Genomic DNA, 26,419 nt, shown 5'->3' with positions numbered 1-26,419 from the left:
AGGCAACTTTTCAGTGAAGGGCTAGCTACATCCTGGTCGAAATCCGGTGGGCCTCCCTCAGGGTCTACATGGAATGGGGTGGTTTCCTGGCCCTATTCACGGTACCCATTAAAAAGTCATCTGTAGAGAGGAAAGGAAGAAGCTTGAAAATAATAAGAAACAAGAAGGCATAATCTCTGGGGATAGTTATCGGCAAGGGGGTGGGAGAGCAGAGGGGAAAGTGAGTGGTGCCTCCTGTTTTATTGAGGGGGGAGGCATAAACGACAGTGACTGATGTTACAGGGGTTCTGTGTGCAGCTTATTCTGCTCCTTGCCTCTGGGTTCTTGTTGTTTTTTCCCAACCACCGTTGCCAGAAGCCAGAGTGCCTGGCCTTTGCCAACAGAGACCTTCACTGCAGGTGAAGCACAGTGCATTCCTTGATCCCAGCTGTTGGGACAGAAAAGTGTTGTTATGCCATGCAGTTGGGGCAAAATACCATTATCTCATGGGGCAAAGTGGGGTTGGGCTGACATGGAGATATTTTCTGTAGGTACGATTTGCAACAAATCTCATTTCTTTGTTTGCCTTGTGTGGGGTTTTGATGTTCTCTCCCGCACCCCAGGTTGTGGTGGAGGAGTGGGGCTTACTCACTGCTGTGTGTGTGTAAGTGTGTAAGAGTCCAACCCATGCAGCTCAGGTAAGACACAGTATTCACTTATGTCAAAGAGGGAAGAGACATGGGAGATAGTTGCAGTACGGTACTTGTACTTATCAGCAAGGGTCCCCCTTCTCCCTTGCTTACTTGTGTGGGGTGCTCTGCTCTGCCCCTCTCCCAGTTGTTGGAGTGAAGTTTTGTGCTGCTGTTAGCAATGTATTCAAAACCCTAGGGTTTTGAAGACAAAATGCCCTTTCTCCATAGTTTCCCCACGGGAGCTCTAAGCATGATTAACATTGTGTGCCATGAGCTATGTTCTCTGGATGTAGGATTTATACATTGGTAGTGGTGTGCTGTGATTGGGTGCTGAATTCCACCAAATTGTATGCTCTGCTGCAGTGGTATGAATGGGTTGGTCATCCACATGGGCACAACTGTTTGAAATTCACCTTCTCCCATTGAAGCTGCGGATTTGGAGCCGGTGCGAGGCTGGGCTGTTTGACAGGCACATGACAGTAGACTCAAGAGGTATAGGACTTGGTTCTAAGTGTGCTCTTCCCTTTCGCTGCCTCCATCCCAAACACAACTTGTTTAATCTGTTCTGCTGATGCATTTGCGTTGTTCTGCTGGCTTAATTTTGTGGCAGTGATGTATCTGATGTATCCATCAGATCCTGTGTCCTCTCAGCTGGCAGATATCATGCAAATGATTTCTCCCTAAGCTGTGCTGTTTCTTCACTGCTCTTCTTTTTTCCTTCTGTGAAAAACAAGACCTATTATTTCCATTGTCCAGGCTTCTGTTAAGGTAAAGGGACCCCTGACCATTAGATCCAGTCATGGACGACTCTGGGGTTGCGGTGCTCATCTCGCTTTATTGGCCGAGGGAGCTGGTGTACAGCTTCCGGGTCATGTGGCCAGCATGACTAAGCCACTTCTGGTAAACCAGAGCAACTCACGGAAATGCCGTTTACCTTCCCGCCGGAGTGGTACCTATTTATCTACTTGCACTTTGATGTGCTTTCGAACTGCTAGGTTGGCAGGAGCAGGGACCGAGCACTGGGAGCACACCCCATTGCGGGGATTCGAACCACCGACATTCTGATTGGCAAGCCCTAGGCTCTGTGGTTTAACCCACAGCGCCACCCATGTCCAAGGCTTCTCTTAGCATGCATTTAATGATAAATCCTAATGATGTGTATACATTCCTCCCCCAAATAATTCCTTTAAGTCACTAAATGCTGCTTGTTCAAATTCATCTGAACTGTCTGCATATTCTACAACTCATCTCCTTTTTTATTTTGCTTTTCATCCTTCCATTTATGTTTTTGTTTTATTTTTTATTAATCTTCAGTTCATTGTTTGGTTTTTGTTTTACTGAGTGGAGCTAAGTAGTAATTGGAAAACTATGCTTCCTTTCTGCTCAGTAGTAATGGCTTTGCTTTTTTGTAGAACAACTGAGTCTGTAGTTGTTGCCTTTTTAGTGTCCCTTGTATATTCCTTCCATGAATGAGCATGCTTTATTCATCATTGTCTGATTTTTGTGTGTGTGTATGCCATGCATGCTGTGTTTTTATGCTTACCTCTATAAATATTTCCTGTAATACCTCATTACAGTTGTGAGGTCTTCTTCACACAAGCAATTGTGCATATGCTTACTTTTGTTCTTCACAGTAATCTTTTATAGTCCTGTGCAGACCTCCTGCATACTGTGTATTTGAAGGAGCATCTCTTCCCCCATCATTCAGCCCAGACACTGAGGTCTAGCTCCGAGGTCCTTCTGGGGGGTTCCCTCATTGTGAAAAGTGAGGTTACAGGGAACCAGGCGGTAGGTCTTCTCAGTAGTGGCACCTGTCCTGTGGAACGCCCTCCCGTCAGATGTCAGAGAGATAAATAATTATATGGCGTTCTGTGGACATCTGAAGGCAGCCCTGTATAGGGAAGCTGTGGTGTACTGTTGTGTTTTTGTATACTCTGTTGGAAGCTGCCCAGAGTGGCTGGGCAACTCAATCATATGGGCAGGGTACAAATTATTATTATTATTATTATTATTATTATTATTATTATTATTATTATTGCATGGATTGGAACTTATATATGTACAACCCGACACCTGTAGTTTCGAAATGTGTAACTTGTACTCTCCATCACTGCAGAATACAGATGTGTTCCTATCTACCTGTGTAACATTGTATGACCATAGTAGCCTAGTGCTTGTGACCAACATGTGGAGGTTGGGTACATGATCCCATTCCCCCCCCAACCCCCCCATCAAAGATTCCAATTTCTGATTAACACTTCTGATACAGGATGCTTCCTTTTCAGTTCTCAGTTGAGGCACTCTGATTAGATCGATAAGGTCTGCTATGTATTCTGACCCCTTTTATGCAGGGGTGGTGCTGTTTGAGGCAGGATGTATTCCTTGCTGCCTTGCTTACTTTCCCTTCAAAATGTGTTGTCTTCTGTGGTAAATAGAAACCTGTGTTGCCACTGCAAAAAAAAAGCAAGCAGATGCACACCCCTAGAATCTTCCCCATGGAAGTCATTCCTAGAGATATGCGCAATATGCAAAGTTAACTTTTGCTGTCAAATAGTATGCTAGCATTCACAAAGGCAAGAGAATTTGTTTTTCCAGTTTTGATCCCACTTTTCTTTCTAAAAAGAAATTGAGAGTGGCTAGCGGCCCATAAAATATCAAGAGCATACTAAAAAGGTGGAACAAAACGATTTTTTAGAAGACATTTTTGTGTGTGTGTGTGCTTTATGCAGGTTTTTAAAATTATGGTGTTATACCAGGTTTCTGGTGCTGGTGTTTCTGGCGTGCGTACACACACAGCCATCCTGAGTCTCATTTTCCAAAAGAAAGGTGGGATCAAATTACGAAAACAACAAATTTCTGTGGTAGAAGGGCTAAATTAACTCTCAATGATTCTCACCATTTTCAAACCCAATATAAAAAGTTGCAATCAGACTTTATGATTGGTATGATGAACCCAAAAGGAGTGCTTTCAAGATCCTTTCAAAATTCCCAGTTATTCCTGTTTTGTGTCTGCCATGCATCACCCATGCAAAACAACACTGCTTCTTATCTGAAATAAACTGTTCAGAAATGTTGAATTACATTTTACTCCTCCCAGAAGAAAGAGGAATGTGAAACCGCACACAGAGTAGCCCTGTAGAGATACTTTTCATTTCATGTGATGAGTGGACAGCATGAACACCCTCTCCTCCATCTGCAGCACGTCTCAAGTCATCCTTCATGTGCTACTCAGGGGTGGCCGATTGCGATCTACTTTCAGAATTAAAAACTGGCAGTGATCTACCCCCGTTTTTGGGGGGTTCAGCTCAGTGATCTACCCCCGTTTTTTTGGGGGGGGGGTTAAAGGCAAGGGACAAAGGAGTATAGTCACTCACAGAAAGATCGCTATGGATCAAAACAGCATCCAGAGAAAGCTCTGTCTTCCCTTCCAGAGATCATACAATAATGGAGGGTAGGGCGAGGGTGCATGGCAGGAGTCAGTTTTAGTGATGCTAAGGAAAGGGAGCCAGAGATCGACCTGTTGGACATCCCTGTGCTACGTGAACAAAGGTCTGTAGCAAAGAACCTGCTTTGCTAAATGGGACCTCCTCCTATCCTGCGATTTAGAATCTTGCACATTCAGGGTTCTGCTTTGCACAGGTAGCCTTGAGGAGCACAGCAAGCTCTCCGTTGCAGACATTTTTTTCCCTCCCAATGCACGGAGACAGTGTTGGAAACTATATAAGCTAGGTGCCAAATTGCTCCTTAAACCAGGGTTACAGTTGCCATTTTTGGACCAGGTAGCTTAAAAAAAAAAGATGAATTTTTGGTTCCTGAAATTCATTCTGATTGTGCACATAAAATATAACGGATAGAATTCTACAGGATGTGTTGTTAGTGTGTGAAAACGGTCATGATCCAAGAATCCCCAGGCATGCAGCTGCATCCTGGCGCCCGGGCATCTTCACCTGGTCGCAAGTGGCCAGTAGATAGGTACAAAATGTGCCTGGCAATATTTTTTTTTTAAAGATATTTTATTATTTTCACATTGAACAACAATAACACAATACATACCCAAATAAACAATAAAAAAGAAAAACATAATAAACATTTTAAACAAAAACAACAAAGAATAAAAGAAAACTTACCTACATAAACAAGAACAATAAACTATCCTTATTCAATTCTAGTTTCTATCTTCTTCAAAGGGGGGACTTCCCCCGCTCCCTCAGCTGCGTTCAATATCAATATACTTTAGTAACTTTGTATCTTTTTTTCTTAACATTAACCATTCTTCTTAATAGTCTTTAGGGCATTAATTATTCGAATATAATTCATTACTTAAACAACCTATCCTAAAACATTCTTAAACATTTAAGTCATTCATAACAATACTTCTTGTATACAATTTTATCTAACATCAACTAGCTAAAGCCAATTCACCAAGCTAATTCTGCTCAAATGTCCAATTTTACACAATTTTTTAAATAGTCCTTAAATTTCTTCCAGTCCTGTTGCACCTTCTCCTCCCTCTGGTCTCGGAGTCTCGCGGTCAGTTCAGCGAGTTCCATATAGTCCATTAGCTTCATCTGCCATTTTTCGTGCCTGGCAAATTTTGAACGCTGCATGGTGAGGGGTTGGCTTGGGGCTCAGGATGCAGTGGAAAGGGGGGGGGGGTAGGACAAGCCAGCACATCCGTGTTCTACCTGAAACGGGGCTAAAATGTGTGCCGAAGCTCCAGTTTTTCCAGTCTATTCCACTGGTTTGCATATGGCTGAACTGTGAGCTATTATTTATTGTTCAAAGTCAGCACCATTGCATTCCTCACTTCTGCCTCATAAAAATATTTATGCCTTCTTTTGCAGGCAGTTCAGTGTCAAGAGGTAAAGTAAAAAGTATGTGAGCCTTTCCAGGTCAGTCTGCAGGGTCTTTTGGCAGAAAAGATGCACCACTTTGCTTGGCAAAAATGCATTGCCTCAGTTAAAACTCTGGTTGTGCCTGGTGGCTTTAAAACAACAACAACACTGCAGTAGAATGTTACGTCAAGTAAACAAGGTCCCTTTGCCATTGTTTCAAGAGAAGGTGGGGATAATCAACTTGTTCTACTACATTTAGCTATGGGAATAAATTTCAAGGCTGTACAGAGCAACTGTGGAGTGACTGCTGGCTCAGCTGAAATGGAATTTCTCAAATGTTGGGGGGAAGGGAGGTCTTCCTCTCATTGGTTGCCAGGTTTGGATGCTTGTTGCTCTGGGGCTGTTACTGTTGCTAAGAGCCAGCTGATTCCTTTGAAAAGAAAACTGAATGAACATTTAAGACCCAACAGCTAATGACTTGGAAACTGGAGAAATGTTAGGGTCTGCAAGCTTTCCTTTCATTGCGCCCTGGCAGCTGCAGTGACAAATCTGCTGCCATCTTCCTCTCGTCTTTCTTATTTATAATCTCTGAAAACATTTCTAATATACACTACTGAATGGCTTTCTAATCCCTTGGCATGGTGCGAAGAGGATACAGATGGTTTTACTTCTGAACTGAGACTTAAAATTGCCATATATTTCTGTTGTTAGTTGGGGATCCCTGTTTACAAATATGAAATATACGTAATATTGCGGTGTAAAAATATTAGGATTTCAATCCTATATCCCTGATAGTAAGACTCATTGGGTTCAGTTGGACCTACTTTTCAGTTGACATTCTTTTGAGCGTTGTCTTGTTAAAGATTCAGAAAAGCTAGTAATCTAGGACACATTAAAAAGCTAATCTAGGACACATTAAGGGAAGGAACAGTCACAGTATATCTTATTTCTAAACAAGGAGGTTGAGAGGGTTGAGATCTTTCCTCTTCAATTCGACGCACCATGTTGATTTTGGAAACCGATTCTGCCTTTTGCTCTTTCGAATACATTTGCCATTACACTTTTGATTCTCTTTTACTGCAAACCTACGGTTTCCAGTACCATATGTAGAAATGCAGATGACAAAGCTACACACATGGTGAGAGCTTTTGTTGGATTTGTTAGTTATTGAATTCCTACTGGAGTCCTGCTAAAGTTCCAAGAACATCTGTGTAAAAGAGCTTTTCCTTTTGGATGGCTTTTGGTGTTCACAAATCATTCTGCTTATTCACTCACTATGTTTTAGTGTTGCTTTAGAGTTTATTGTTACTCGGTCTTTGGGACAATGGTGCAGATAAATGCACATGTAAATGGAAATTTCTGAAGAAACCAAAGGACTTCTTTACCAATATTGTTTCATTTTTTGTTATGTGTATGAAAAATAATCTATATAAAAAGTGTATATGTTCAGGTATCTATTTTACATAGCTCTTTATGTTTAATCTTTTTCTGAGTCAGACTGCACTGTTTCCAATAGAATACAATCAAAAACTTTCATTCTACATATCCACAGGCTTTAAGATGTTTTAGTCATTCTTCTTCCGACTTTACTGTTCAAAATTGGATTTCACTGAGAATTGTAAGAATTCTTATTCATGGAAGTGAAAATGTTTATAATAATAATAATAATAATAATAATAATAATAATAATAATAATAATAATAATAATAATAATTTATTATTTATACCCTGCCCATCTGGCCGGGTCTCCCCAGCCACTCTGGGCGGCCTCCAACAAATACCAAAATACAATACAAAGTCACAGTTTTAAAACTTCCCTAAACAGGGCTGCCTTTAGGTATTTTCTGAATGTCAGGTAGTTGTTTATTCCCTTGACTTCTGATGGGAGGGCGTTCCACAGGGCGGGCACCACTACCGAGAAGGCCCTCTGCCTGGTTCCCTGTAGTTTTGCTTCTCGCAGTGAGGGAACAGACAGAAGGCCCTCGGCGCTGGATCTCAGTGTCCGGGCTGAATGATGGGGGTGGAGACGCTCCTTCAGGTATACAGGACCGAGGCCATTTAGGGCTTTAAAGGTCAACACCAACACTTTGAATTGTGCTCGGAAACGTACTGGGAGCCAATGCAGATCTCTCAGGACCGGTGTTATGTGGTCCCGGCGGCCACTCCCAGTCACCAGTCTAGCTGCCGCATTCTGGATTAATTGCAGTTTCTGGGTCACCTTCAAAGGTAGCCCCACGTAGAGCACATTGCAGTAGTCCAAGCAGGAGATAACCAGAGCATGCACCACTCTGGCAAGACAGTCTGCGGGCAGGTAGGGTCTCAGCCTGCGTACCAGATGGAGCTGGTAGACAGCCGCCCTGGACACAGAATTAACCTGCGCTTCCATGGACAGCTGTGAGTCCAAAATGACTCCCAGGCTGCGCACCTGGTCCTTCAGGGGCACAGTTACCCCATTCAGGACCAGGGAGTCCCCCACACCCGCCCGCCTCCTGTCCCCCAAAAACAGTACTTCTGTCTTGTCAGGATTCAACCTCAATCTGTTAGCCGCCATCCATCCTCCAACAGCCTCCAGGCACTCACACAGGACCTTCACCACCTTCACTGGTTCTGATTTAAAAGAGAGGTAGAGCTGGGTGTCATCTGCATATTGATGAACACCCAAGTTGGAAGTTTAGAATTCCAACTTTTATAAAAACATCAAGATATATATATATATATATATGGTCTTTTTTGTTTTTCATCACCAAATGGCTTTGCAGGAAGAGAATTTAAACATCAGGCTGCTCATAAGGGTTTCCTGTTCAGCAGCATCTGCCAAAAGCGGTAATAAAAAAAGATGTCAGAGCACTTTCTGACTACTGTTTTATGGTTATATATATCATTCCTAAATAACAGCTCAGTGTCATAACAGCAGGTCAAACTACAATGGCATATCCTTGATTGAAAGGCCCTATCTCAGATCAACTTAAACATACCAAAAGAGTCTTTTGAGTCCTCACCAGAACTTCCCCTTGTTACCTCTTTCCTCAGAAGTACGTAGGCATGCTAGTTTCAAATGCTGTTCAAACAAGAGATAGATACTTTTTGCTTTGAGTTGGGAATGGTCCATAGGGATTTCCTCATATTTCAGTTTCAGGTTTGACAACTAGATTGTTCTGAGTGTCTAGATTCTTGATTCAAGACATCAAGTGTTGTAAAATTACCTTTTTGGTTGAAAAGTGAATTGGTCAGCTGAGTTCAAAGCGTGAGAAGAAGGTGGCTGTCCCAAGTGGTAGTCAGTTGTACTTCCCAATTCATTTTGGAAAAGGGATGTGCTGTTGCCACACTTGCATTGTACTGTTGCTTTCGAATATATTTATCTACACACAGCAAGTCAATTCAGCTTTTTTATTCATTAAAGGGAAAATAAAATAGCACTTGTTCTGTGAATAATTTGGTTTCTAATAACAATCCTTTAATTTGAGAGGATGTTAGGCTTTGTCACTTAGCATGTGCGACATATACCTGTTGTACAAATTCCAACAATCTTCATTGTGCTGAATGATACAAATTGCTTATAATCACAGGTGAGAAGCCATCTGAATCAGGCTTATATTCAAGAATTACTGATAGGCCTCAATCCAGAGTAGCTATTTTGGTCCGTAGGCAGCAATCCCACATGTTACAGTAACCTTCCGTGACATTTTTGCTTTGATAACTCATTCTGTCAGAAACAAGCCACTGCTTAGTTTTTAAAGTTTACTTCTTCAGCTCTTAGATGAACTGCACCACAAACATAGGGAAAATGCCATTCCCCCCCCCTTTTTTTGAAAACTGGATTTTGTAGCGTAAAATAAACTCTTGTCTAGATGGACAAAGTCATATGGTGATTCATACTGAGTCCACATGAAGATAACGTGTCTTAACAGTGCTGAGTGCTCAATAAACCTATGGTAGACTTTTGAGACTTGCTGTACTTATTACGACCCACAATCCTAATGCCCGCTGGGTCTTTCTGTAATGACTGCCGAGTCATGTAACTTTGTGGTCATAAAAAAGTGGCATGTGGATCCGCAGGCTTTTCACAGAGATAGTGGACGATCGTTAAAGCGCTTCATTGATGGTTAATTCCGAATTTCGGGCTTCTGGTGCACAGATGAAGAAAACCTTTTAATCCATTTAAAATGCATTTCCTTTGCCCTTTTGGGTGCTGAGACCATGCCGCCACCTCTTATCCATCTTGTTCAGGCAGCAAGCCTCATTCACTCAGCCTCCCTGTGAACAATATCACTTTTATTGTATCCTTCACATTGCTGAAATCAATCGGTTGCAAAAAGCCAACCCTCCTGGTCTCTTGAGTCACACAGCTTCTATTCAGCTACTATACTTCACCCACTGGGCTGCACTCCAGAAGTTCTTGCAAGCTCCTTTCTTTTCACTGACATCCAGAAACTGTAGTTTATCTTTTTTTAAAAAAAACAAATATGAAAACAAAAGAAAAGATTGTGCCTAGTTACACAGCTGCATCATCCTGATATATCAAGTGTGTTCTTGTTATACAAGAATGGCAGGAGTTTTTTGTTTCCATTTTTAAGCCTTGGTTCCTTCCCCCCACCCCCCTTCCTTGGATTCAGAAGGCTGGATGTTTATGTGATTCTGTTTTTGTCATTCTTAATTGTTGCCAGGACACTGGTGATATTATCTGAGTTGCAAATGCTAATCATAAGAATGCACTCAGGCTCCATGAATTTAATAGCCTCAAGCTGTTAACAAACATATATGAGACTTAACAAAGTAGCCCTGGAAATGACAGACACAGCTGTGGAATTTGCAGCAGTCAAGTTTTCCATCTGCCTCTTTCTATAGCTAATCACTGTGGACAGATTGAGAAAGTAATGATCCACAAGAGGTGCACCCATTTTGTGTGGGTTTGGACTGCTTGCTATAGTACAAAAAGCACACTTCCAGTGTATGTTGTGTGATTGAAATTTAGATCGCTTTATGCCAGTAAATTGTCACAATCATAGTCTTAGATTTTTATATATATATATGGAGGACGGTTCCTGTTTAAAACGGTGTCTAAATGCACTTTTTTAAAAAAAAAAAAAAATCTAGTTACCATAATAAGTTTATTGCTCTAGCTATAGGCTATGACAAACTTGTAGCAATAGTATTACTTAAAATAATACAGAACATACATCCATAATATAAGCCAGCATCCATGATGTAAGAGAGAGACGATACCAGAGACACCAACAAGCTTAAATCTAGCTTGGTTTTAGATTAAAACTTTGAATCGCCGCAACAACTTAGAGTGATTTTTATTAAACTCCTTTTTCTTGATTATTTTATTTTATTTTGCAGCCAGTGTGTAGAGCGGCACTCCCTGTGTTACGAAGCTGCTATTGTCTCTCAAAAGAAGCCAAACCATTTCTGCCAGCTTGTACCTGCTTGCTTGTGTGAACCGAGGTTTCAGAAAGTGATCTCTTGGCTCTCTAAGGCGCAGGCTAACGGGTAATGAGTGATGTCTTTCACCTGAGGCTGGCCACAAATAAAAAGTCTGTCTGCATATGGGACCTTGTTTTGGCTGCCATCCAAGGCTGTAGTGGGGCATCACTTGGAAACACACCTGAATGCTGTAAAGGCATTTCTTAAGGAAGCTGGTGAGAGTTTGGTCGGATAACTAGTTCTAAAATGCTCTGTTCTCAGGAGAGGATACCAAGGATACCAATTTGTTGTTTCTAATTAGTTGCAGATCCTTTCTGGATTCTGCCCAGAAGAGCCAATCCCTTAGTTGGCACTTATTCAAGGTCAATGCAGAGCTCAGTTCTGGAAAAATAAGAGTCTAAAAATCTTGACAAGCTGCTTTTCAGAGTTGGTTATCGGCCACTTAAATATATAGCACAGCGCAGGAAAATGCCCAATTGGCATAGTTGCCATTCTTTTGATATATTTTAACTGAGTGTAGTCTGCTCTTCCCTTAATTTTTGGCCACCCAGATTCTATACGAAGATGAGTTGCTGATATTCCTGATGGTAGAGAGTATAGCTTCAAAAAAAATTGCTCTGCAGTTTCCAAAACTTTCACCAGAGCCCCAGATTTCAACGCCATAGAGCATTAGAGTAAGCACCTTGCTACCAAATATATTTAGGGCAGATTCAACAGGTTGACCTCCCTTATTGTAATAGAACTTCATCAATGTCCCTTTGGGTTTCTGTGCTTTGATTTTCACTGGCTCCATATGATTATTTCCAAGAGAGAGTTTCACCCAGAGTGTGCCCAGGTATCTAAATGAGCGAGTTTGTTTTGTAGCTTGCTGTACCATTTATATCTAGGACTGTGTTTGCCAAAACCCATTATCTTGGTCTTAGAGTAATTTATAGATAGGCTTTCCTGTTTACAGTATGTACTGAACACCTCCAGGAGATTTTTGAGGCCCAACAGGGAAAGAGAGAGGAGCACTAAATCATCTGCATGCATCAAGATTGAGATCTTTCTGTTCCTAATTATTGGAGAGGGGAAGTACGCATTGGCTAAATATGACAGCAAATCATTAATATAAAAGTTAAAAAGAGTGGGAGCCAGAATGCAGCCTTGCTTTACTCCTCATGACGTTTTAAAGGCACCAGTCATATCACCGTCTAAACTTCCTCTGACCCTCATTTCTGGGCTGCCATATAGTTAGTTCTTGGATCAATAGCAGGTGTATAGTCGATGTTAGCAATATGAAAATTCCCAATTAAAATTCAATTCCAACCCATGTCCCAAATTTATGTCAAAACAGATAAAAGAAATGTATTAATTTGCACATCCTGACCATATCATTTTAGCCATATATACTTCCTAGAACAGAGTATATAGCTTTGCATGAGATCAGACTGACAAGGAGAACAAAGAATAGGAGGATGGTGTCAGGGTGACATAAGAGACTAGGCAATGATAATTGCTTCACTATTAAGATCCCTGTAATATTCAGTCTGCATTTGTAAAGTAAATACATCCTCTCATTGTGTGTGTTCTGCTGCCGAGTGGAGGAATTGTTTTAATTTGTTGAGTTTAGGGCTCATCAAGAGCATCTGTTCAAACAGGAACTAGATCAGTGACATTATCTAATTAACTGAATTAAATAATTGTCCTACAAAGGAACTAATTGATTCCTGTCCATTCTTTTGAGTGATTCGCATTGGGACCCCTGCCTGCGCCTCTCCTCAAATCAACCACACATATACACTGATCCAGTGAAATGATTTTGGAGTCCTTGTGGAGTGTTCAATTAAAAAAATCACCTCATGTAGCAGCAGCAGCAGCAGCAGAAAAGTCCATGCTTGGGAATAAACAACAACAACAATCATTTTGCAACCCTTACAACAACTCTGTAAGGCAAGTCAGTATTATTATTTCCTAAATTCCAGATGGGAGACTGAGGCTTAGGAGGGATTGCCTAAGACCAATTGAGTTCATGGCAGAGGTGGGATTCAAACCAGGGACTTACTGATTTATCGCTCAGTCTCTTAGCCCTGCATTTGGGATATTGTATATAGCGAGGGGTTGTCAATGTGCCCCTCTTCAGATGTTCTTGGACCACAACCCGTATCATCCTTGACTGTTGGCTATGGGGCATTTAGGAGTCCAAACAACATTTGGAGGTCCCTGTTGGCTATCCCTTGTTATGTTTATCAGGATTTCCCAAACTTGGGTCTCCAGCTGTTTTTGGACTACAACTCCCATCACCCCCAGTTAGCAGAACCAGTGGTCAGGGATGATGGTAATTGTAGTCCAAAAACAGCCGGAGACCCAAGTTTGGGGAATCCTGATGTTACACTGTATAGGGTCACCCTACATTAATAGGTGTTCAGCTATAAAAGGTGTAGGAAAAACAGAACTAAAATAGTCAAAGGGGTGTTGCACCTTCCATATGAGACAAATATCAAACCTTTAGCGCTTAAAAAAATTAATTATTATTTAAATGATATGGAGAGAGAAGACAATGCAGGTCTATAAAATGTTGGAGAGAAAGTGGCTAGATTCCCCGACACTTTTTGTTCTCATTACAGTAGGATTAGATGACAGCCAGTGAAAATTAGTTGGCAAAAAGTACTTCTTCATGCAAGGCATACTTAGCATGGAATTCAGGGCCTCGAGATGCAGAGGTGGCTGCTGGCTTAGATGAGGTGGTCATTGCTAAAAAAACAAAAACAAAAAAACCCACCTCTTTGAATGTCAATTTCTGGGGGATAAGCAATAGGTTTATTGCCATCATTCTCACTGCCTGAGGCATCCCAGAATCATCAGCTGGCTGGCCATTGTGGGAAACAATATGCTGCTCAAGAATAAGCCCTCGGTTTGTTGCTGCAGGGCTCTACTTCTGCTGCCTAACAGGAAAACACAGCTGTGGCTGGAGGTCTGTGTCAGATGTTGGTGATTAGAGCTGACCACATACTGCAGAATGTGTGTGGGTAGCAGCTTATGGTTATCCTGGTTGCTTAAAAATCTTCTCCTTCATTTTCTTACTTCGACTATAGGTTAGATGTTTGTTTGTTTTGTTGTCTTTTGTGGTTCATCACTTGTATTTGGAAGATGCTCGGTTTCATTTTGCATATTCGTTATGATAAACTAAAGGAAATCTTGCCGGGTGGTGGCTGCTCTGTGCTTCTTTTTACTGTTTGTGTACACACAGAGAGAGCAGTCATAACAGGCTCTAGATCCTGAGGCTTACTTGCACGCTCAGTGGCGCACATGCATTAACAGATACTTTCCCAGGGCCCCAGCAGCCAGGTGGAAAGGATGGGAAAGCGAAGCCTCATCCCTGCTTTCAGCAGGAGGACTGGAGGAGCAACAATGTGGCCACAGTCTCCTCTTGAGAATCCACATGTTTGCACTAAGCCATAGTTTGGTTTAGCTTTACATGCAAACCAGCTCAATGGTTCACCCCTTTTCATGAATTATTATATAGCCAAATCGTATGGATGAAGCTAAAACCAGTGAAACCACACAGTGCTCTCAGCTTTTACGAGCCCTCCTGCTACATTCCAAGTGAGATAGAGTTGGACGGGACCACAAGGGTAATCTAGTCCATACCCCTGCAATGCAGGAATCTTTTGCCCAATGTGAGGCTTGAACCCACAACCCTGAGATTAAGAGTCTCATGTTCTAAAGTGATCAGAGGCCCAGTGTAGGGCCTTCTCAGTTGTGGCACCCCACCTTTGACACATTCTGGAAAGCTGGAAAGCTCCTCTAGTGCTGTCTGTGTTATCTTTTCAGTCTTTTGGTATCTCTTAGCCTTAGTCTGGCGTTGTTGTTTTTCTGGTGTTCATAGGAGTTGCTGGTGTTTTTGTTTTATTGCGTTTTATTGATATTTTATTTACTTCAATATACAAGCTGTGGTGGTGGTTGGCCTTTAATATAAAATAAAGCCTATAAACTTTTGAAAAGTGAACATGGCTACCCTCTTGTTTATATAGCATACCGTCCTCTTAATGCTAAATAGCATTTTCTATCCTTCCCATGAGATAGGGTCCCTGCTGTTTATAGGAAAAGTAGGGAAGTGGTTGAGGATGGAGATAAACTGAAAAAGTCTTCATTGGGGCCTGTTCAGACTGCTGCCAAAAATACAAGGCACAAAATCTCCCAATGTGAGTTTGAAGAGCTGGGGAAATGGCCAAAGATGCATAGTTGTAGGCAGAGGAGGATCTAGAATAGGTCCAAAATCCATTCTCTTGGCACATATAAACATAGAGTTTTACGGGTGCTTAGAATATTGGCAGGAGTTATTCTCCTATACACCAAACCCATGTTGTTTCAATTTTATAAAGCTTATATTTATTTATTTGTTCGCACCTGTGTCCTGTTTTCATAACGGGGTGGGGGGATGGGGGATATACTGACACAGATTACAAATTCTTCCCACTCTTCTGGGTTTCTTGTTGGAGTTGTATCTGAGCAGGGCTACTAAGTTAATACAGAATCAACTAGCTAACAAATCTATTCACTAGTCTTTCTTTTGACAAGCAAAAGGAGAAAATGAAACAGATTCCCCCACCCCAAAGAAAACCAAGCAAGATAAAAGCCATAACAGATCAATACCATGAACAGTTCAGACTGAAACTCTCCATTGCAGAACTGTTGCGCCATCAACATACAATACTATACAATAGTGAACAGAGTAGAAATAAGGCACTTTCACACAAACAAGACTTTGGGGAAAACTGGCGATACTGATTATGGCAAAAGGATGTGGCTGTGTAACCACTGTAAACACATTTCTTCGTTGTTCCAGTCAAATGCAGTCATACCTTGGAAGTCGAATGGAATCCGTTCCGGAAGTCCGTTCGACTTCCAAAACGTTCGGAAACCAAAGGTCCTGCAGCCAATGGGAAGTCCCATCAGATGTTTGGGTTCCAAAGAACGTTTGCAAACCAGAACACGCCCGGGTTTGCGGTGTTCAGGAGCCAAAATGTCCGAGTATCAAGGCGTTCGGGATCCAAGGTACGACTGTATGAGAAACTGCAAGGAAAGCTGAAAAGCAGTCACTTGAAGGGGCCCCTTACTGCTGTTCCCACCCTGAGCATCATGTATGCCACTAGCCCTGCCCACTGGGCAGCTATGGATTTCCTTTCTCCCTGCATCTACTCAGATATAGGCTTCCTCTGTGCAGGCAGACATCCATGCCGACAGATGGACATTTGGGGACTAAGCCCTGCTCCTCAGTCACTGGGTAAAGCTCCTTCATGCAATTAATGTATGAATAAAGATAATTATTTGAGAGAAAATAATTCAATAAGACATCATTCTATAACAGGAAAGCTATTTAGTAAAAGGGATGCCAAAAAAAAATTACTGCAAAAATACAGTACTGGAAATAACTCAGAGCAGAGAAGACCCGTTTTAAGCATTAATGGGATAGAGAAATGGGACATGATATGTCTGTCCAAAAATGGAAAGTAATATTCTAGCAGAAGATGAATTTTCATCGTGTTTAAATTTAAAAGAGCTTCCATATAACATTCTTTATACAATGCTATAGAAACAAAGTAGAATGCACAAAGTTAATGCATTTATTTATTGGGAATGTGCCGTGCATATAATTTGTGTTGCGCTTATCTGGTGGAATTGGCTAAAGTAGGCAAAGTGTTTATAAAAGGATCAACTGGACAAAGGCTTCAAAAAGAAACAAAAATAATCTTGGTAAGTATTAGGTAAGCTATAAATACCAAAGAGTGTTTTTGATGAACTTAACGGTAGCAACCACAATCACCTGTGCCAGAAATTGGAAAAGTGAGTGCAGTTGCAGAATTAAAGGAGAAGGTGACCCAAGGATTGGTAGGTTACCCAAAACTAACTTGTACGTAGTGAGCATGGGCTTGCATAGCATTGGTTGAAAAATTGTAATGTATTAGAAATAGGGTGAAATGTGGTCAACGCTTCTCAGCATTTGGAATGATATGGAGGGGGCGCTGGCCAGTTCGACCAGTTGCCTTTCTGCCTGCCGTGCAGCCTCCCCTACCCGCGCCGGGAGCCTCGCTCTGCTTCCCGCAGGCACTGGGGAGCCAGAAGTGCGGCGGGGCGCTGGTCCAGCGCCTGCTCCTCTTTTGTGCGTGCGGCAATGGCGGCGTCTCCTCGCAGGCTTTCCGGGTCTCCTCCGGGGCTGGCAGCGCTGCAGCGGGTGCGGGAGGCTCTGCGTGCGGTGCTGGGCGAGCTGCGAGGTGCACGCGGCCTTCGGGGGCGGACGTGGCGGTGCTCTGCATGCGCTCAGAGGCATGCTTCTCTTGCAGGCGGCGAGAGCTGGGAGGGCGCCGGAGGCTTCAAGGCTGGGCGCTTCTGGGAGGCCCTCAGTAGGTGCCGCCTTGCAGCGGAGGCCCCTTGGGGCCCTTTCTGTCTCCAGGGACGGGGAGGGGGCACGAGGCTGCAGGGACCCCCGGGATCGGCTGCCCCCAGCGAGGCCAGGCAGCCATTGGCCAGCAGAGGGTGCAGGGTGGCTTTCCCCTCGACACCCCTGCAGGGCAGCCCTCCTTCACCCCCCTGCCCTTCTCCACAGAGCAAGCGTTCCTGGCCTCCTCGCAGGAAGCCACCAAGCTGAGCCTGGGCTTCTCGAGAGTCATCTGTGTTTGAAATATGATTGGCAGGAGGGCGGGGCGGGGTGCCAGAAGGTGATCTGCCTAGGGCGCAAAAAACCCTAGCACCGGCCCTGCTAGCAGCTATGCTGGGTTTGCCGTTTCACAGATACAGTAGATGCTGCTGTAGAAGTTCCCATGACTCCTCTTTGTTCCTGGTTTTAGGGCAGACTGTGCTAGGCTTCTTCCTGCAATGAGTCGCCTTCCCAAACTCACAGGATACTACAACCCAAGAGGGCCTGTAGGGAGGGAGGTTGTATTCATAACTACAGGCATAACATTATTTCTAACTGGTTTGCAGTGGAACAAGCGGCACTTAGCTGCCCTTGGTTTTATATAACATATTTTATATGATTCCTCCCCCCACTCCCTGCTTGCTCATTTTTGCTGTGCGGGCGACTATTTCCTGTTTCAGTGACCTTGAATAAGAATTTAAAAAGAATAAAGTAAACACAAGCAATGTAGTCTTGCTGGTGCTTGCAGATCTTTTGTTATTTGCCTGGAAAACAAACCATTGTCTATGTTAGGTGCTTCTCAGTAAATTGGGCGGTGCAGGTGGCGATAACAGCTATATCTCCTATCTACCCTATTTTAAGGTGTTCGAAATCTTATTTCCCTTTAAAGCAACTTTTCTTCCTGTTGATTGTGGTTCTTGAATGGAAACCCCTGTGTTCATTCCTTTCTCCCAAATAGGACATAAAACCGTGGAACAATTGTTTTGAAATTTGCTCCGTCCGTGAGTAAAGAACTTGTAAAGGATAATTTTCATGTTGACCCCACCCCCAGAAACAGGGCAAAAGCAGAAACAAAAGAGAAGAGATTGTATATAATGTCTGAAAACTTGGCATATGCAGAAAGATAAGTTTGCCCCCTGGGCAGTTTTTTTCCCAGTGGATAGTACGCTATTCAAACGTAAACATGCTGCAAAGACATAGTACGCTATCTTTTTTAATGGAAGAACAAAAAGTGTCCAAAGAAAACATAAGCTCCCTGATTTACTCAGTTCCAAGATTTTGAAGATATCATTATATGGAAAGTATGCTGGTGAATTCCAGATGTTAGTGCCGAGAGGTATACATATTCTCCTGCATTTTGTGGTGTTAAGCTCAGGGTTTTAACTGAAAGATGGACTAATTAGATCAAATAGGTATCACTTTGTGTCTTGTTTTTTACAATATGAATGTGTGTTCTTCTTTATTTGAAACTCACTTTCATAGAACCTCTTTTCCCCATCCAAGACATGAGTTACTTTCAGCCAACTATGTGCGAAATCCTTATTTTGTAAAGCAGCCGATGCTCATCCATGCCCAACACATATTTTATCTCTCTAAATCACTCATAGGCAAACTTGGCCCTGCAGATCTTTTGAGACTACAATTCCCATCATCCCTGGTAACTGGTTCTGTTAGTTAGGGATGATGGGAGTTGTAGTCCCAAAACATCTGGAGGGCCGAGTTTGCCTATGCCTGCTCTAAATGCTTCAGTATTCAAGTTTGTGAAGTGATGGGTTGTTGCGATTGCTGAACTCTTCCCAACATGCATCACTGTGCACCAACATGTTGTGTGGGGTGTTGTTGCAACTGTAGACGAGTGGTGATATAGATAGATGTGGACAGAATTTCCATAGGTTTCATTCGGCTCACTCTAGATTATTTTAACCATAATTATGTAAACTTTTTCAGTTATGAGAAGTATTAAGATTGTCTCATTTTTTTCCTCAAGGGGGCCATATGTGAACTATTCTAGTCACAGAACTATGTGCAATGTTTTTATCTCCTTGCATTTATTATGCAAGTGTGAGAGTATATTTACATCCATTTTAAAGCAACAGGCCTTGCAGACTGTTTCTCAATACACTGAACTTTCCAAAGCTCAGTAGGTATTTGGAGAGGGAAATGCTGTTTTAGTAGCAGTAAACAAAGGCATTCTTTAGTTGACAGCTGCTGTGATTAACTAATTATCAGCAAGTGTTTAACTAATTATCCGTAGTGTTGGCTAGGCTTTATTGTGATTCAACACTGGAGCAATTAGTTATTTTGTACCACCTGAGCAAAGTGACATTTGTTCATGTTACCATAAAAGGCTTTCAGTTTTATTTAGGCTGAGTGTTAAATTCTTACTTAAATTTGATTATTTGTTTACAAAACAGGCTTCATTTTCTTTGAAGAATACTCTTTTGATTAGAGCAAGGGGGATTGAGAAATATATACATATAGCAAAGTTGGTAGCAAAGGTTTTTTTTTTTTGTTTTAAGATCATTGAAATCTGACCTGAAATGGTAATCTCTATACTAATGAGTCTAATTTGTTTCTTCAACAGGGACCTGCGGTTTAATAGGATTAAAGAAATCCAGCCTGGTGCATTTAGACGGCTTAAGAATCTGAACACCTTGTAAGTTTCATCCCTCATAAAAGCTACTTTCCCTTTTGTAAGCAGTTTAACAATTTATTATAATATTTACAGCTGGGGTGGGGAAACCTGTGGTCCCCCAGATACTATTAGACTCCCATCAAAAAGTTTAGGTGATACACCCAGTTAGAATTTTCAATACAAACCAAATTGGTTGTTGTTACCATGTGACTGGACACAAAAGGCAATTCCAGCTTTCAGTTGGTAGAAAGTCATCTTCTAGTTTTAATAGAGGCTTTTAAGTAAATGCTGGATTGCAACCCAAGAGAGATGCTGTTTTAGTTTAGTGAATCCTTGCATTGGCAGCGGATTGGAATAGAATATCTTCGAAGTTTCTTCCAGTCCTGTGATTCCATGAAAATGTCACACAGTAGTGAGTAAGCTGTCAGTTGCCTGCTTCGGTCTGGTTTGTAGGAAAACTTCTTAAATTTATTCCAAATTGTCGAATGTTACTGCAGTGCATGATGATGAACGATCTTTTCCTTTCTCGGTAATTTAAACAGCTCTCTCAATTGAACCCAGACAGTTTAGAAAGATTTTGAAAAGCATAATGAATTTCAACTAACAGTTGTAAGAAATCACTTTAAGCTCATTCTGATTTTGTTTCTGTGTGGTGCAGTTGCAGTTTCTCAGGAAAATGTACTCTGAGGAAGGGGGAAAAAGTAAAGAACCATTTTCATTTATTTTCTAGACTTCTGAATAACAATCACATTAAAAGAATACCTACTGGAGCATTCGAAGACCTTGAAAATCTAAAATATCTGTAAGTTGAAATGCTTTTATAAAGAAAGTAGGTACGATGTTTATATTGCACAGTATGGAAAAATGCTATTTTTTCATTTCTAAACTGTTTGGAAATTGAATAGGATTATGAAAATGATAGCAGTTTCTGTGCTGCTTATTTCACATAATCCAGAACTCCTCAGCGTATTAGTATTAAGAATCAATTGCTATGAGCTTCAAAAATATATTTTACACATAGAATTTTCAGTGCACCATAACAGCGCAAGACACACCACACCAACAAACAGGTGTTAAGAAGATACTTAATTTTAATGTTAGTGTGGCTAACTTAGCATCACATACCATGTCATTATGCTGGCATCTGCATGTGCATTTTAAAGCTTTGTTTATGGTATTTCAGTCAGTTGTGTGTACGAGATGCTAAGTCTCCATTTGTGGCATGGTTGTAGGTAAGAAATCTAGATTACTGTAGTGTTCCTAGAATACCAAAGAAGAGTGGGGATCTTCAATTTATTTCAGTGTGAATACTAAATGTTATGTCCTGTAAAGTGTTGCATGATTCAAGCTGATAACTTTATGGTTCAGTATGTATTTTTCTTAACCAACATGTTCCAGCCTTGGGTGAGATTTGTCTTCCCATTGACAGTAGTTCTGAAAAAAATATTAAGGTTACATATAATTCCATTTGAGGATTATTGGCAAGTTATGGTCTCGTACTTTCTCTTAAATTCAATATTTTGTGTGTGTGCTTTAGCCTCCATTTGGGTTGTTGTTGTTTGGTTTTGGGTTTTTGTGTGAGTTTGGGGTTAGAAATCTGCATCAGCCGTAGTGTAACTTCATACAGACAATATTGTCAGAGCATATATAAAAGCCGGAGTTTTACAACAATCTACATGCTAATTGGGACCCAGGTGGCGCTGTGGGTTAAACCACAGAGTCTAGGGCTAGCTGATCAGAAGGTCGGCGGTTCGAATCCCTGCCACGGGGTGAGCTCCCGTTGCTCGGTCCCAGCTCCTGCCCACCTAGCAGTTCGAAAGCACGTCAAAGTGCAAGTAGATAAATAGGGACCGCTCCGGCGGGAAGGTAAACGGCGTTTCCGTGCGCGGCTCTGGTTTCACCAGAAGCGGCTTTGTCATGCTGGCCACATGACCCGGAAGCTGTCTGCAGACAAACGCCGGCTCCTCGGCCTATAGAGCGAGATGAGCACCGCAACCCCAGAGTCGGACACGACTGGACCTGATGGTCAGGGGTCCCTTTACCTTTACCTTTACATGCTAATTAGAGACCCAGATATATGCTAATAGAATCTTTGTTAAAACATTTCAAAATATAAGCAAAATGAAAATGTCACAAGCACATATGAAATCCTTAATAACCATACTGTGGACCACCAAATACTTAGCACCTGTAAAAATTCTCTTTTGGTGATGAATCTTTCAAATTCAGGAAACTGTTGAGCGGTCCTAATTCCTTAAGAAAAGAATTGGATTTAATTGTGTATTTTAATTATACATGTGTTAAAGCACTTTGGTTGATTTAATACAGTTGCACAACAGAGAGATACCTTGAAGCATTTTCTGAAATATAATACACACGATAGTATTGTGAATATTCATAATTCACAAATACATTACTAAACACATTACTAATAACTGCACTGAAGAGAACAGTACAGTAGGTGTAAATGCGATGACAAAAAACCAAACCCAACAAATTATATTAGAAAGAATTTGACAGATTCTAAATCTTTCTTTTATAAGACGCTGGTGTAGGTAAAAGGATTCTTTCAAGAGTGTATGCAGTACTGATAAACCAGCATTGTAAATAGAAGTCAAAGCAGGAAAGGGCTCATAATGAGGCTATAGGGTAGGACTAGGGAACTTCCACCTGGGAAACTGGATGCGCCCCTTGGAGGCTTCACATCTGGGGCTTCTGCTCCTTGTCCTAATTTCCTCCTAGTCTTCTGGAGGAATTGCAGCTGCTGACACCTACCCCGGTGTGAGTGTAGAAGCGTAAACTTTTTCCCTGCACTGCACCCCCAGTCCAGACTGGGTCTGCCACATCTGCAGTTTGCATTGCCCAAAAACCAATCTATTATTTTGATGGGAAACTTTTTTGGCAACACTGATTTCTGTTTCTGGGGGCCCACGGGATCACAAGTGGGGGAGCAAAGACAGAGTTGCTCAATGTCTTCTGGGGGGGTCCTGGTCCAGTTTCGGGCCCTGGCACCTGCAGTTTGCAACACACACATGCACACGCACGCACAACTCATTGAAATGAATGATTCCTTTTGGGCAATGTAAACTGCAGATGTGGGAGGCCTGATCCAGATCCAGAACACAGGGAGGGGCAAAGGCTTAAAGCCCCTTCTACCTCTATGCAGGGGCTTGATCCAGAGTGTGTTTTCCCAATGGTTGGCATTTTTATTGTGGTGGGGGAAGAACTCCTGTTGGAATCAATGGGAGGTTTTGCTCTAATGCAGGTTGTAGTGAAGGCTGCGTTTGTGTATGGATGACTGAGTGGATAGATCCACATATCTGTGTCTGTGAAGAAGAATAAATGGTGGCAGATGGGTGGAGAGATGAGTGGTGTGTGTTTATGTGAGTGTGACTGGATAGATGGGAGTCAGGTGTGTATGAGAGTTTGGGTGGCCACCACACCCCCCCCCCCCTTATACAACAATAAGTCACATTTAAAGAAATAGGTGAAATCTGCAAGCTGAAATAATTGCATTCCTGCTTCTTTATGGCAAGAATGGGGAACCTCCCATTGAGGACCACATTCCCTTACAAATAGTGGGCTGCAAGCTACTTGTGGGAAATTGTTAAATAATGTAATTTGTCTGCTGGAGGTATAAATCTAAAGAAACAGACTACATACGTTCCTGGTAGTATTGTAAAAATATTCCAATGTTTTAACAGGGGTGGCCCACTCCCAAGAGACTGTGATCTACTCACGGAATTAAAAACTGCCAGTGATCTACCACCTTTTTGGGGGTTCAGGTCAAATTTGTTGAGCTTTTTTTAGGGTGGAAGAAAGCCCCGTTTTTGGAGGGAGGGGTACAAGGCAAAGTTGTTGAGCTTTTTTAAGGGAAGGGGCCTGGGCCTGGCAACCAACTGCGATATACCAAAACCTCACGGGGATCTACCAGTATATTGCGATCAACCTGTTGGACATCCCTGTTTTAGTAGACGGGGAAAGAAATGATGTCTTGTGTTCTTAGGCACAAGGTACCTTTGACACCCTGATTACTCTTCTTGAATGGTAGAAGTTCTGTGAAACAAGAAATATTTGTGTATTAATATGCTCATAGCATTATTATTATTATTATTATTATTATTATTATTATAAGACATTTAAGCCACCGTCTATAACGCAATTGTATCAGTAAATTTGGTTTTAAGTACCACATGACCAGGAAGCTGTATGCCGGCTCCCTCGCCCAATAAAGCGAGATGAGTGCCGCAACTGGACCTAGTGGTCAGGGATCCCTTTTCCTTTACCCATGAATTAAATTTTAGGCATGATTCGTTTTTCTTGATGTAGATTTCAGGCACTAAATATATGGGATACATTTTTAAGATAATGGAAATTCCCTTGTGATGGAGTTTGTGAAAAGGCGTTGACCTTGTTTTAACATTCCACACTTCCCTGTCTCCCTGTTTTTAAGAAGCAAGACACAGTCGGCAACAATAGAACTGCTTCACCTCTTTACCCCTTTTCTTCCTAATGTCTCAACAAATGAAACTGATTTGTAAAAATGATACATGGAAAAAATACGAGAGAGAGAGACACTGCAGATACTTTGTAAATCAAGAAATCTTCAATAAAAATACATTTTAAACTGCTTTTCTTGATGAAGGTTTAAAATCTAAAAGCAAGAAGAAATATTTCCATAATATCACACTGGTATAGTAACTACATCTTCCATTGAGCAGCCTGTTGAGCCGTGTTACATTTTCATTGATTAGAATGCTGTGCGGTTAGAAGAATGGTGAACTGGCAGAGGTTTGGCTTCCTCTGTGAAATAACAAGGAAACTAGTACAAATAGGATTATCGTACCGGTCAGTTGACTGCCTGTTATTTGACCCTGGTCAATTATCCAATGAAGCTAATGTTGCAACTGTGAAGGTGGCAGTTTATATCCCCACCCCCACCCCCTTAGCCCTGTGGCAGTCAGTGTCAGATCTAGAAGCACAGAATAGTTTCTCCTGCTGGTTACTGTCCATAACATATCCAAACAGGAACATAGCAGTTATTAGTGAGAAATATCATTGCATAGGACTAGCTATCGCTTTGTTTTGCTTGCTGTGACCTAACTGACCTGTAAAATTTGTTTGATTGATAGAACTTGAAAACACTAGGAAACACGTAGCTGTTGAAAGGCCTAAGAACATAGCTGAAGTACTCAAGGTTATGTTGCAAATGAGACTTTTTAAGTTCTGTGATCAGGACAGTTAAAAATATTTTTGGTTGTTGAACTGATAGTGGCCCAACTCATAGGGTTGTTCTTATCACAAGTAAGATAAAGTATGTTGCTAATTTAGTATGTTATAGAAATGATAAAGTGCAATTTTTTCTAGAAAAAGAAGTGCCTCCCTTGTTCTCTTATAATGGTAATGGCGCCCACCTGAGATGTGCTGGAACTGAGTTCCAGTGAGTTCCAGCTGGGGGGAAAGCCCTGGCTAGGGCTTTATGCGTGGTAACTGTTCTCTCTTCAGCAATATGCTGAGGAGTACTTTGGTGGTACCCTGGACAGCTCTGTGAAGGGCTCAGGCTCTCTGTAAGAACAGAACTCAGATGTTGCTTCAGCAGCTGTCATTCTTAGACGGAGCCTTAAATAGGAGCTGCTGCTGTATCCCAGTTGCCTGAAGAGAAAAGCCTCTTCAGTTAAATACTTAATTAACTATCTTAAGACAGAGGCATTTTAATAACCTGCCTAAGAGAAGAGTAAGATTGAAAAATACATGCTGTGGCCTACCCCCAAAAGCACACTGTGAGTGCATTGAAAGTGTTCAAGAAGCAAGACACAAGCTTAACAAAAACTTTTGTTTCTGGAAACCACTGTTTAATGTACTGGTATGTAAGATGGTATGCAGCTTTTATGTAGTTTTATGCATTCTCTCTCTCTCTCTCTCTTTTTCTGTGTGTGTGTGTGAATCATTCTCTGGTGTCGGAATAATGAATCAAGTTAACATATGAAGGGAAAGTTTCAGTCATGCTGTCCTCTTTTCTGTGATTGGAGTGACATTTTTGAACCTTTCAGTTTCCATCTTACGTCTGTGGCTATTTAGCAAGAGGTTTGCACACATCCCCGTGATGTAGTCTATTATAAATTAGGGTGGTTGGGTGTAAAAGAGGATGGGGCTCCTGCACCTTTATTTGTTGTGTAGAACAATAAGTTTTAGCAGGTGTACCTTGTCAATACAAGGTATACCTGCTGAAATCTCTTCTACGCAACTCTCAAAGGCACAGGAGCTTTGCTTTTTTAAAATCTATTCGAAATTAATCATTAAATAGGAGCTCTCTGTACCAGCAAATTTGTTAGTGATCTTGTAAAACTCCTCCCCAGTAACATTTACCTTGTTTCGTGGCCTTTGAGAGTTTTAAGGGTTAAATTAACTAAAGTCCGATGGACCAGCGTTTCGCATATTTGGGTTGTATATTCAT

At 41.7% G+C, this 26,419-nt stretch overlaps 1 protein-coding gene across 3 annotated transcripts in view; it reads left to right on the top strand.

Annotated features, from left to right (window-relative positions):
* PXDN (peroxidasin) overlaps positions 1-26,419 on the top strand; it is a 76,089-nt gene that overhangs the window by 5,934 nt on the left and 43,736 nt on the right. For all 3 annotated transcript variants that reach the window (XM_033143024.1, XM_033143023.1, XM_033143025.1), the window contains exons 2-3: positions 19,915-19,986; positions 20,696-20,767. In XM_033143024.1, the coding sequence (XP_032998915.1) occupies positions 19,915-19,986; positions 20,696-20,767 (144 nt within the window). The remainder of the gene's footprint in view (positions 1-19,914; positions 19,987-20,695; positions 20,768-26,419) is intronic.

This window comes from Lacerta agilis, chromosome 3 (assembly GCF_009819535.1).
Source record: "Lacerta agilis isolate rLacAgi1 chromosome 3, rLacAgi1.pri, whole genome shotgun sequence".
NCBI classification, from domain to species: domain Eukaryota; kingdom Metazoa; phylum Chordata; class Lepidosauria; order Squamata; family Lacertidae; genus Lacerta; species Lacerta agilis.
Note: the sequence above shows the minus strand (reverse complement) of the source record. Positions and strands in the feature narration are given on the sequence as shown.